The 13,002-nt window shown below is 36.7% G+C and overlaps 1 protein-coding gene and 1 long non-coding RNA gene across 3 annotated transcripts; one reads left to right on the forward strand and one right to left on the reverse strand.

Moving 5' to 3' along the window:
• Positions 1–903: 903 nt before the first annotated feature.
• Positions 904–5,365, reverse strand: LOC112197825 (stearoyl-[acyl-carrier-protein] 9-desaturase, chloroplastic). The gene is made up of 3 exons (XM_024338708.2): positions 5,091–5,365; positions 2,223–2,727; positions 904–1,812 (listed from the first exon to the last, which is right to left on the reverse strand). Exons 1-3 carry the CDS (start codon positions 5,204–5,206, stop codon positions 1,252–1,254), a joined length of 1,182 nt encoding a protein of 393 aa, XP_024194476.1. The 5' UTR covers positions 5,207–5,365; the 3' UTR covers positions 904–1,251.
• Positions 5,366–10,825: 5,460 nt separating this feature from the next.
• On the forward strand, positions 10,826–12,573 carry LOC121052518. Of its 2 annotated transcripts, XR_005809308.1 has the most exons (5): positions 10,826–11,070; positions 11,255–11,318; positions 11,425–11,616; positions 11,728–11,776; positions 12,381–12,573. It is a non-coding gene; the product is annotated as an uncharacterized LOC121052518 (long non-coding RNA). The 2 variants fall into 2 exon arrangements; XR_005809307.1 differs by having other exon boundaries at positions 11,425–11,776.
• The last annotated feature ends 429 nt before the right edge of the window (positions 12,574–13,002 follow it).

The raw sequence follows: 13,002 nt of genomic DNA on the forward strand, positions 1-13,002 counted from the left end.
CGTCACCATACGCGTCGCCAGACAGAGAGATTTTTTTTTTTTTTGAACCCCTAGCGCTCCCTTTTCGTTTTTAGGAAGCAGTTGTTTTAGGAGTACCTCTTTGTTTTTCATCGAAAAAGAAAATAAGGAAAGAGTTCACTAACAATGTCATCAGGTTGAAATAAAAACATTTTTTTATTTATTATTCCTTCTTTTTTTTAGACCAAGTAAGAAAAAGGTTGAAGGAAAGCCATATCAAGTTCAGAAAAATGATGGTTTATTAGTATAGGGGGTGAAACTAGGGTCGAATGCCGTCCTGTCTTATTTATCAGTAAAGGGGCAACAAAGATTGCTGTGATTAACAATATCGATGGTTTTTTTTAGCTGTACGACAAGTGGGTAGACTAAAGCCAAGAGCAACAGAAGCACTTGCTTTGTTCCACGGGTTAAAGTTTGCAGTTCATGTCGGATTCAATAAGTTGGAAATTGAGGGAGATGCCCTTATTGTTATTAATACTCTTCATGAAAGTTCAGAGGATTTGAGTGAGGAAGGGAATGTGCTAGAAGAAGCTAAAGAGGTTATGAGGCAGCTAAATCAATATAGCTGGGTTCATGTTCGGCGGGATTGCAATAGGGTGGCGCACAAGATTGCAATCTTGGTGAACCTATGCTCTGTCTACAATCTGGGCCTTCATGGCTTCATAGTTGTGTTGAAATGGATGTATCTCATAATTAGTAGTTGTGGATGTGGTACCCTATCCTAGTCCCTTTGGGATAGGTTTTAATGAGACCACTAGATATCCATTATCGTTGTAAGTTCGTTGTTTTAATGAATTGCATCTTTGATAAAAAAAAAAAAAAAAAAATGTATTCAATTGCTGGTAAATCAAAAAGAAGAGAACATATATGGTAAATGCTCCTAGCAACCAAAAGAAACGTTATTTATAACTAGAGATTGATAACATCGAGATCATCAAAATTGCCATAATGATTATTCTATTACACCACACCAGACATGCTACGGAAGAACAAAGTAGACTCGTACAAGATACCATTCAGAAGAACAAAACACCGAAACACCAGCTACTCCTACCTTCTTATCTAATGACATACGCCACCAACACAAGAAACGACTGTATCTACAACCAACCAAAGTTCACTCATTACACAGAAGGTCTAATCAACTGGATGTTTTAAACAAGATGCAAGTACAAAAAATACTATCCCCATTGATTGTGCGAGAAGAGACTTGCTAGAATTGTGAGTCTGCACTCACAGTCCCACATTTCTATCAAAGATCCAACTGAAGGGTATGGCAGGTCCTTGCTTAGCCCTTGCTTGAGCTCTGTCCTCTAGTCTTCTAATTCTTGGGGCTAACCCACACAGATACTCTTGAGCCTTGCGACCCTCACCTGAAAGTCCAGTCAGGTCCTGCACCTTCCACCTGCCCACCAAGAACTCCAATATATCTGCATAGTCCTTGGCCGTATAGACACCAAGACGCTGTGCAACAGCTGAGAAGTGCTCAAAAAGTTTGTCATCACGGCCATCATACATCAAGTGAGCTGGCATAGCGATCTTCTTCTTCATCATGTCAGCAAAAGATGTGACAGTTCCATCAGGATCAATCTCAAAGAGCTTTTCCACAATCTTAGTATATGCAGTCTCATGGCGCTTTTCATCTGAGGCTATTGTGCCACATATTTGAGCCAACTTCAAATCCCCATACTCCTTGGCATGCCTGGCAGTATTTCCATGAGAAATGAAGGTAGCCCTCTCCTGGAATGATGTATAAATGAACCCAAGGTAAGGACTGTTCTCCGTACGCGGATCCTACATAAACGAAAGAGATCGAAGTTCAAACAGCAGTTTATCATGGTATGTTGAAGCAGTAAACAGACTACATATCAACCAATCACCAAATTTCAGGCAATATTTAAAATTCCTTTTGCTACAACTGTTCAAACACTCCATTTCTCTTTCTTCCTTTTATAAGTATCTAATGATGATTTTGAAACAGGGAAAAGGTAGAATACCGAATCAGTAAAGAAAGACACGAAATGATGAGCACAAATGTAAAAGATTTTCAGTCCATCCCTCAATCAGTGTTTGTGCATCTGTATCTATAAAAGTTTTGCGTGCGCATGTGTAAAGAAGAGCCCAATATATACAATTTGTTCAGATTCTGCAAACTTAAAAGAAGATCATAAACAAGAAGACTTGATATATGAAAAGTATCTCACCATTCCAGACCCAATCAAATACTGAATCGTCTTTTCAATTTGCCTCATGTCTACTCGGCCAGAGAGGTAGAGATACTTATTGAGAAGGTCACCGTGCCTGTTCTCTTCAGCTGTCCATGCCCTTGTCCAAACTGCCCAAGGAGTTGGGCTTGCACCTGTTTCATCCCGAACTCCATCCAACGTATTAAGCATTGTTTGATAAGTTGGAAGGGCTTCTTCAGTAATCATATCTCCGACCAAAACAACAAAGTATTCATCTGGAATCTCCTTTGCCCTCTCCCGTAGTTCCTTAACTTGTTCCTCAAATCCATCAGATGCAGGATCTGGCAAAAAATCCTGGGGTTGCCAGCACTTTTCAACTGGCTTTAGGTGAACTAAGATGTTCTCCTCAGCCCAACCCTCAATGGATTTGAAGATCTCAATCTTTTGAGGTGGCATGGAATGGGTTACTTGAACATGCACCTCCCGAGGAGGCGTAAAAGGCTTCTTCAGATTCTCAACCTCCCTGCATTGAACAGAACATTAACAAATTTAGCACTTGTGTTCATATAAATAGGCCAGCAGTAACACTTATACACAGCTTAAGATGAAATTATATAATCTTGATGTGAATCTGATTACTACAATCCATTTATATTGAAAGCAAAAGGACCATGGAGAAGGGACTAAAGGGTTGTATTGTAACTTGAAGCTGTTGATCTGACAATACAGTTCACATGTAAATCTAAATGCCAATTAATTTGTCCCCTGACTGAGATTCATTAGGAATCAGTTATACAGTTATACTATACCTTCACTTAAAAGGGTAGAAATATAATGATAATTTGCTGAGGGTTGTAGGTCTTACAAGATCACCAGAAGAAAAAGGGCCATTTATTTCAAAAACTCCAGAAAGAAAGGAATATGCATGCCCTAAACTGAACTAAGCGATTCCTCTGGTGAGAATTTTAGAACTAATGATAAAATTTGGGTTAACTTGTCAGAGGGACATCGACAATGGCACATATGCATACTTAACTTTGTGAAAAGCTGAAAAACAAAAGGTAGCATGTATAAGGCATCCCAACACCTGGCAAACAGCCAGACATGTATTCAATGACTCATGAAATATCCCAAACAGACTATATCCAACTAATCTCCTAACATATTGTCATATACTCATGCCAAGTCTCCACATGTAATGGCCAAATTAACAAAAAATCAAAGATATTTAAACAAACTTCGTATGTTAAGCAATCAATGGCAAATACTATTAAGCCACAGAGATAAACATTCTACATTTCATTTTCCTCAAAAGTTAATGCATGTACGACAAACAGGATGGAAAATCCATTAACAACCAAAAGACAAAAAACTTAGTAGTAGACTGCTAGTATACTTCTTTGAGTGTTGATGGTTTATCATCACCCAAATCAAAATGAGCAGAAAACAAAAGTATATTCTTCCTAGTTGGCATGCTGAGTATTGTTGTCTCCGTCTCTTCAATGTTGCATTATTTTCTCTGAATAGATATAGATATTCTCAACATATTCTCACATACATAGGTGGAAAATACTAGCACAATCCCAAACAAAAAGATACAGCTAGCAAACTGCAGTCTCTCACAAGATACTTTCATTAAAGGCATACATTTTTCAAAAGCCGACTCAACAACTTTGCCCATGGACATTTGTACAGAATTTAAAAATGACACCGAAGAGGTTAACTGAACTGGAATATACTTGTAAGGCAAATACAGTCTCCATGTTACAATCAAAATAAAGAATACAACTCATACAATCCATAAAGCTTAGACAAATCACTTGAGTACTTGAGAAATTTTAAACCCCAGCCCAGAAATCAAAAGATAAAATTCAGAGGACAAACTTGTTCAGTATACTACATAAGACAGCGAACCAATAACACATTTGGACAATCCATGAATCAAACATTAACCGGAAAATACAAAGATTAAAAAATAAATAAGATAAATAACATGAAAAAGCCAAAACTGGCCTCCTTAAACAGCCGGAGATGAGCCAATGACATCATCCAGTTACATTTGAAATCATGTCATGACAGAAAGAGGAGAACAAATAGCAAACAATTTTTTAATGAGTAAAAAGTTATAAAACTAAATAACTCCAAGCTTGGGCATTTATGTACACAGCCATCTATCAAGTATCTTCGATAATGCAGACAACAACATTAACCGACAGTCATAAAAACCCAACAGATGGACACTCATGCAGCCATTCAATAAAGCATGTAACAACAAAATGCCAGCCACGAACAAATTCAACCAATTTGAAAAGAATAATATAGCTATACCAATGCAGAACGACAATAAATTTCGTTTGAGGATGCAGAGTTTATAAAATCCACAAATACAGTAGAACATTAAATTTGAAGAGAGACAAATAGGAACAAAGCAGAAATTTGATGCATAAAATGGAAAACCATTGAAGAAACATATGTTCATAACATTAAACCGACCACATGCAATCCTGGAATCGAAATTGAATTAACCGAACAAGAAGACATAAGTAGCGATCTTGGGTTGCAGTTCCACGAGTGAAAACAGCTATACACGACTTAAATTTCAAACGCGTTGTAATCAGATTAGAAGCATGAGAAAACCAGCACATTAAGACCAACCTTGAAAATCAAGAAACACATAGAGATAGAAGAACACAAAGTACAGTAAAAAATAGAGGATACCCACATTTTCTCCATGAAAAATAGCACGAGGGAACAAGTAAGAGATGAGAAATGAAGCAAGTTTAAGGCGGAGATTACAAGAAATGAGAAGGACCCAGATCCAAAAGCAGCTCAAGATCCATATATGAGTGTGAGAAGAAATGAAGAATTGAAAGGAAAAAGACTAACTTGGAGCCAGAGCGGAGAGTGGAGGCCATCGAGAACTTGGGAGATCTGAGGCTGGCCATCTGGGGAAGAGCAAACCTGGGGGATTGAATAGTGAAGGCGTTGAGTTTGAGAGCCATTGTTTCCTTCCTTGCTTCCTTGGTCTCTTCTCAGGAGGGTTCCGATGTTTTGAGTCAGTTGAGCCTCCTCCCCTTCAGTTTCCTCCACACAACAAAAGAAGAGAGACAACTGTACCAAAATATTTTGTAACAGAGACACACAGAACGGGGGAGATGGTGAAGTATTTATGAGGCTAATATTACGTGGTATAAATATGTCTACCGGCAGATCCAACTACCCTTATTATTCTCCTAAATCACATGATTACCCTTATATATATATATATATATTATATATACGTATCGTATCTAGAACGAGGCCTCGCTCTGAAATTAAAGTGCGAGGTTGGAGTTTAGAGTCACTTTTCGGTCTCATATCCACATCTCGACAGTCTAATTTTTAGGTACTAATATATAGATCGTCTTTGCAAAATTTTAGCCAAATTAATGATCTTTAAGGTATCTAACTCACTTAAACCAATGGACGAACTGAATCTGTCTAACCTGAACAGTACTAGCTTTAAGGCAGTTATCAATGTCTTAACGACCATCAATTTGGCTGAAATTTTACAGAGACGATCTATACATTAGTATCTAAAAGCTGAACGGTCAAGATGTGGATATGAGACCGAAAAGTTATCTTAAACTCCAACCTCACACTTTAATTTCAGACGCATCGCTCTAGATAGGATCTGTATATATATATATATATATATATATATATATATATTTATATATAGCCCCTCTAGTGAGCGATTTTTTTTTTCTTTTGTCATTTTAAGGGATTGCTTATTAGACTAATTTTTTGGTCATGTATTAGAATCTCGACCATTTAGTTTTTAAGTCTCTATGAGTATATCACTTATGAAAAATTTCAGCCAAATTGATGATCGTTAAGGTATTGAATTAGATCAAATCAATAAACGAACTGAATCTGGCCAATATCATTTGGTTTAGTGGCACTAGTCTCCTCTTTGTAAGTGGGAGGTTGTGAGCTCGACTCACGAAAGACAAATTGTTGTAATTTGATTTTGTTGATATAATAAAAAAAAATTAATGAACAGTTATTTCCTACTGGATCACCACAATCGGGATACCAAGCCTTTGGCTAGGTGATTGGTTACGATTTTGTTAGAGCTCTAGTCTATCTGTCGTTGTATGTCAAAGGGGTAACACGTGGGTGTAGAAACAAGAAATTTATTGTAAATAAAATTCATTAAATAAATCTGTAAATCTTTGAAAAGGTACACATGGCTCATTTGTAAATAAGCTTAGTTGGCACATGGGTCCTATGAAAGGTACACGTGGCTCATACGTCACCAAAATTATGTGAGTTTCGAGGATGACATATGTCAAAACACGAGTGATCCATCGATTGAATGATGCGGAAGCATCAATTGTGGAAGCATCAATTTATCGCTCATTGATTATTGCTTGAGTTAAGCATTTAAAGCAGATCAACCGTATTAAACTGATTGATCTTGATAAAAATCAAGCATCAAATACAAATATCTATAAGATTTTCAAGTTTAATTCTGATTGAAATCAAGTATTAAATCAAATCATATTTGATTGACATATTCCTTAAATAAAAAGTAATTAAATCAATGAATTAAAACTGATTGATTTAATTACATATTTACGGAATGTGATTAATGTTATGTCATCAATGCATTCCAAATTGAGGGAGACGTCGACATTATAAATACCCCTTCTCAAATCAAGAGAAGGGAGGATGACAGACAGACGCAAGCAGATGGAAGAAACCTCTTCAAAGCTCAGAAGTCTCCCAAACTCGAGAAGAACCATCAAGCTGCCAAATAGTCGGTCTCTTTACCTCACCGACTTCAGACAAACAAAGGAAATCACCTGCAACCTCAAAAGTTGTCAAACTTGCGGAAAATCAACAAGCATCAAGCAAATGTGCTGATACATCCGCCATCAAAGCCATATGCACCACGTGACACCTCTCGTAGTTCAGGTCTGATCAAGATCAAGCCTCTTCAGCCCTTGATCATCCGTCATCTTCAAGTCGTCAACAAAGCAAAGCTTTTGCCAAATTCTTCATCAAGCTCGTGGAGAATCAACAAGCACTAAGCACACTTGCCGATTCATCCACCATCAAAGCTAAAGAACACTCACCACGTGACATCGCTCGTGGTTCAAATCCGATCAAGAGCAAGCCTCTGCATCCCTTGATCAACCGTCTCCTACAAGTCGTCAACAAAGTAAATCCTCTACAAGTTCTTCATCAAGCTCGTAGAGAATCAACAAGCACCAAACACGCGTGCCAGTTCATCCCCTACCAAAGCCAAAGAACGCTCACCATGTGACACCACTTATGGCCTAAATTCGATTAAGTTCAAGCCTCTACAGCTCTTGGTCAATCGTCTTCCTCAAATAGTCAACATAACAAGAAGTTTACACTATAACTGTTCGATTCAAGATCAAGTGCTCACCACCCTTGGATCAAATCAACGTCAAAGATCGAATCAGAGGAGATTCTTGTGAAAGAGCATCTACAGAGATTGTAACCCTCAAATTCATTAATAAAAATATATTATATTGTAAAAAAAAAAAAAAAAAGTCCGTTGAGTTGAAAACCTTATACCAAGCGGCTAGATAATTTGAGGATACCAACTGAGTACCGACCCCCCAAGTTTCAACAATTCTATGGCAAAGGTAATTCCAAGCAACACATTGCGCATTTCATCGAGACATGCAATAGTGCTGGCAAAGATGACAACTATCTTGTGAAACAATTCATTCGCTCACTCCGAGGGACAGCATTTGAATGGTTTACAGAATTGGAGCCTGAATCCATTGACAGCTGGGAGCAACTGGAAAAAAAGTTCTTGAATCGCTTCTTCAGTACACATCGCATTGTGAGCATGTTAGAGCTCACCAACACCAAACGATGAAAGAATGAGCTAGCCATAAAATTCATCAACCGTTGGCTTGCATTAAGCCTCGACTGCAAGGATCGACTCTCAGAGTTGTCAGCAGTAGAAATGTGCATTCAAGGCATGCATTAGGACTTACTGTACATCCTTCAGGGGATAAAGCCTAGGGGTGGGCTCGTGAAACTGAAAACCGAAAAAAACAGCACCGAAACCCGAACCGAAGCTTAAGAAAACCGCACCGACAAAAAATCGAACAGAAAAGAAAAAACCGCATCGAACCGAACCGCACAGTGTTTGGTTCGGTTTTCAGTTTCGACCCAATAGAAACTAAACCGAACCGAAAACCGAATTACTGTTCACATATGTAAAACGGCGTCGTTTTGTTTGACTTTTGACTCACAAACCCTAATGTTTCCATGATATTTTTTCATTCTGGCCTCTCTTTCTACTCTGACCTCTCTTCTCGCCCTCTCTTCATTTTCTGCCTCATCGAGAATTCGAGATCGCCCTAAGGAGACCACCAAGGACCAAGATCCTCATCGAGAATTGGAGATCACTTCAGCCATTCTCAATACCCTTTATTCTCTTATTTAGTACATGAAATAATAGATCTGAAACTAGGTATGCTTAACCATGGCGTCAAAGCTGTTGTTGATCACAATCTTCATCATGAAATTAATAAGTTGGGTTCACTCTTGATAGGAGCATTTTAATACGACGTTTTAAGTGTTATTTCCTCATATGTACTTAGTTATTTCCTTAAATAATTCCTTTTGGTTTGGGAAAGTTTTTATTTCCTATTTTTAGAAAATTTCCATTTTTTATTTGTAGAAAGTTTCTATTTTCCATTTTTAGGAAGTTTCTATTTTTTGTAATAGTTTCTATTTTCAGGTTCTTGCAGCAAACAAGCTTAAATGAGCTCAAGAAAGGAAAGAGGAGCTAGTCAACGTTGGACAGAGCTAAAACAAGACATAAAGGGCTGCATAAATGAGCTAAAATGAAGAAATGAAGTTTTCCTGTTTCAACCAGGAAGTCCTGTTCAGAAGAAGAAACTTTGTCAAGCAAGACTCCTGAGCCAACCAGAAAGCATGATCGAAATAATAAAGGGAAATGACGTTGAGAGAAGATTCCTGGAGGCACTAGGAGACTATAAGGCTTGAAGATGACGCAAGAAGGCCCAAAATCCTTTTAGACTATTGTGGATTTTGGCAAATGGATAAAACCCCATTGGAATTAGGGTTTGTGACGCATGAGAGATATTCTTGGAGGATTTATATGTTTTGCCGTGAAATACAAAGAGAAAATGGGTGGAGACAACGTGAAAATCAAAGATTATGTTGGAGATTTTCTAGGGAGAGTTTTAAGGAAAGATGAAGTGTGTGCAACAAGAAAAAGGTCCAAAACAAGTCTAGATTTGTTCCCTACTTTCTCTCAAGATATTTTGGCAGAAAATAAGATAGAAAATCAGAATATATTCATGAAAATTTGGCAACAATATATTAAAGACTTATTTTGAAGACTTTTGATTGGTTAGACCACACAATAAGGCTTACATGGAAATTTGTGATTGGTCGGAGTTATGTGGCATTTTCAGATAATTCATTGGGAAAATAATAGAAGATTCATGAAGCTTGGAGAGCACTTTGCTGTCCCCTATATATACTTCCCTATAGCTTGACGTTAGATACACTTATTCATTCAGAAAAATCTCACAAAAAACGTCAAAGTTCTCTCTCCATTCTCTAGTTCAAGTCTGCGTTTTCAAGCAAGGGAGGAAGAAGGAAGAAGAAGCCGTGAGCATCCCTCCATAATCCACCTTGAAGCCGTGAGTTTTGAAGCTTGCTTCCAAGATTCAATAGTTCAACGTTCAAGTTCTTCATCACCATCTCCATTCATGGTGTAATTCAACCTTTTTCCTTGTAACCTCTTTCGGTTTTCCTTGTTTGAATTCGTACGAACATGTTCTAGTTAACAAATAACGTTTAGAGCAAAGTTTAAGCCCAATTTCTATGATTAAATAAAATTTTTGATTCCTATACTTGTGATTCGAAGTTGCTTTTGTGAGATTGTTCAATTGAATTTACTTGATTGATATCTTTTATATGTTTATTCTAATTGGTTCGAAACTTTTAGGGTTTATGTATAATTGGTGCTAGATTTAAGTTAATGATTCACCTAATAGTTTTGTGAACTTAAATCAAAAGTAGTAAAAGTTTTGGACAAAAATCGAATTCAATTGAAAAGGATTGCAGATAGATGAACTTATTCATACTAGGTCGTGCACTTAAGTTGATAACCTTTCTCTATACCTTTCTCTATGTGTATTGCATTGAACATGTTTTGATTAGCTAGCTTTCTAGACTTTGATTGCATGTTTAATAGGATTGATCTAGGTGCTTTCACTTAGGTTAATTAGTAAAGGAAAGTAAAATATGGAAAATCATTTGCTTCAAATGTTTTACATGATCAACTTCTTTCTCATGACTTAGATGATCAATTATAGGGTTTGAATCGAATTTGATGATATGAAATTGGTTTTGATCTTTGTTTCTTATGTTCCACTTTTGTATATGTGTTTTTATATTTTGTTCGTTTTGTTTATTTTAGTTTTCGAAAACCTAAGCCTAAACCCCCTTAATTTCGTTACTTGTATATATTCTTGTAAATATTATACTTTGTTTTTATTTTAATTCTTTATTTGTTTTACAATGACATGTGTACCCTCAATCCCCGAATTTGAACGATCCCTATTTACTATGTACTAACGATGATATTTTCAAGGTTAAATTATGCGCTTACTTTTAGCGCAGTCAGCTCCTTTCCTTCTTGGTTGTGTGTTTGTTTGGCTAGCATGCATTTCAATTTTACTACTTCTACCTGTTAACTTTTTCATGTTGGATTGCTAGGGCCGAACTCTGTAGGTTCAGTGGGGCGAAGATCTACCATGGCAAAGGCATCAGATTTATCTTGTTCAACTCTCAGGTAATAGAAAAGATTTGATTTAAAAGATCCGAGCTTTGTTGCCAAGGTATGTTTAAAAAATGAAGGAATAGAAAGGATCTATGTTTACAAGATGAGAGCTCTGTGTATTTGTATATATCTATAGATCTCTCTCTCTCTATTTGATTCTAGTTGATATTAACAGTTTTATATTTCATGAAAACAGAGATAAAGGTGATCGCTGCATATTTGCTCGCTGTGTTGGGTGCCAAGACCAACTCACTTACTGGGTACACCAACTTTTCAATTTTTATGTCTTTTGTTCTCGTCAGCTAGTAGTTTATGCCTTTATGGTGTAGATTGTTCATTATTTTGGTTTTTATGGTTTGGGTGCAGGGGTTAATTGAATGGAGCAGAGATTGGTTTTTGCAGTCCAGATAAAACGAAACCCACTACATCATCACCTCTAGATCTCTCTATTTAGTTTTCTAGTCAATTCGTTTATGGACTGTACTAACATAAGATAATGACCACCCAAGAATTTCCTAAACAATCTCATCAAAACCTTCGGGTTCAGCTTAAGCAAAGGTAAAGAGCCAAACCCAGATTCCAGTTTCTTCAATTTCAACTTCAAGATATGATCTTTTAAGATTTTGCTCTGTTTTCTTTTTTTTGATTGATGATATGGCAATAACGAAGAGGACTTTGAGAGAATTGCTCAACAGGAACAGGTTCTCCAGTTTACAAGGTTAGATCCGATTGAGTTTTTTTTTGGGTACATTTAGATCCGATTGAGTTTTGAGAACTGATGTAGACTTGTTCTGCTCTCTCTATTTTATATGTAATTTAGAATTTTTTCTCTATGTTATAAAGTTCCTACTTTCTCTATGTTCATATTTAATTTTATTAAATAGGTTTAGTTGGTGAAGAACTGGAATCAATTATAGACAAGGTGGTTTTGTTGGCAACATCACCATTAATTGATTGCATTCATTAAGGATTTAGCATATTTATGATTTGTTCATGATTCGGTGTGCAAATACAGATACATGGATTCTCAATTGTCATGTCAAGATCAGCTACCTTTATTCTAGGGTTTGTTTCTTCTGATTGTTTTCAGGCAATTGTTGATTTTGGTTGTTACTGTATGATTGGTATGTGGATATTCTGGACTGAGTATCTGGATTTCTTTCTCGAAGCAAATTATTATCTTTAGCTGTTATTCTCTCTTAAAACATTCATGGTTTGAAAACATTCTTTGTGAATGAGGTAAACTTTTATGCATATGAAAGCTCCAGATCAATTTCTTATTATAAATCAATCTGTTAAAAGTTCATAACAAACTTGTGCAGGAGGTTTTATCAACATATGCAGGGAGGTTAAAGAAGATTATCAAGCAAGAAAGGAGAAGATCCCTGATCAAGTACTCGGGCTATATTTTGACTTAGTGTTGATGACATGATGGACTATAAACTTTGGACTTTATATTTTTTTAACCATTTCATATGTTGATGGACTTTTATAAATGTTCGACTTTATATTTTTTGACAATTTCATATGTTGAAGTTTTGAATTATGGATTATGAACTATGGAATTTAGATTATAGTGTCTTGAAGTAGAAAGTCTTACTAAAAAGAAAAAAACCGAACTACACCGAACCGAACAGTTCGGTTCAGTTTTCGGTGTCAACTTCTGAAAAACTCCGAACCGAACCGAAGTTCAAGTTCGGTGCAGTTCTCGGTTTTGGCTCAAAACTGAACCCACCCCTAATAAAGCCTCACAGTTTTGAAGAACTTGCCACTTGAGCTCATGACATGGAACTCACCATCGCTAGTCATGGTCGAAGAAAAGGTGAAATTGTTGAACCACATAATCAAAAATATGTCATGGAGTCTTTGGCGATCAGCACAACTCCTGTCAAGATCACAGCAAAAATCAAATCAATTGATCGAAACAGGTTTGAACCGATTCAA

This window comes from Rosa chinensis, chromosome 4, assembly GCF_002994745.2.
Source record: "Rosa chinensis cultivar Old Blush chromosome 4, RchiOBHm-V2, whole genome shotgun sequence".
Lineage (NCBI taxonomy): Eukaryota > Viridiplantae > Streptophyta > Magnoliopsida > Rosales > Rosaceae > Rosa > Rosa chinensis.

Excerpts from the sequence above, each read along its gene's own strand:
- LOC112197825 (XM_024338708.2), bottom strand. The coding sequence starts at position 5,206 with ATGGCTCTCAAACTCAACGCCTTCACTATTCAATCCCCCAGGTTTGCT. Across the intron at positions 2,728-5,090 it reads ACTCTCCGCTCTGGCTCCAA|GGAGGTTGAGAATCTGAAGA; the intron begins GTTAGTCTTTTT and ends TGTTCAATGCAG. Across the intron at positions 1,813-2,222 it reads ATTTGATTGGGTCTGGAATG|GATCCGCGTACGGAGAACAG; the intron begins GTGAGATACTTT and ends TCGTTTATGTAG.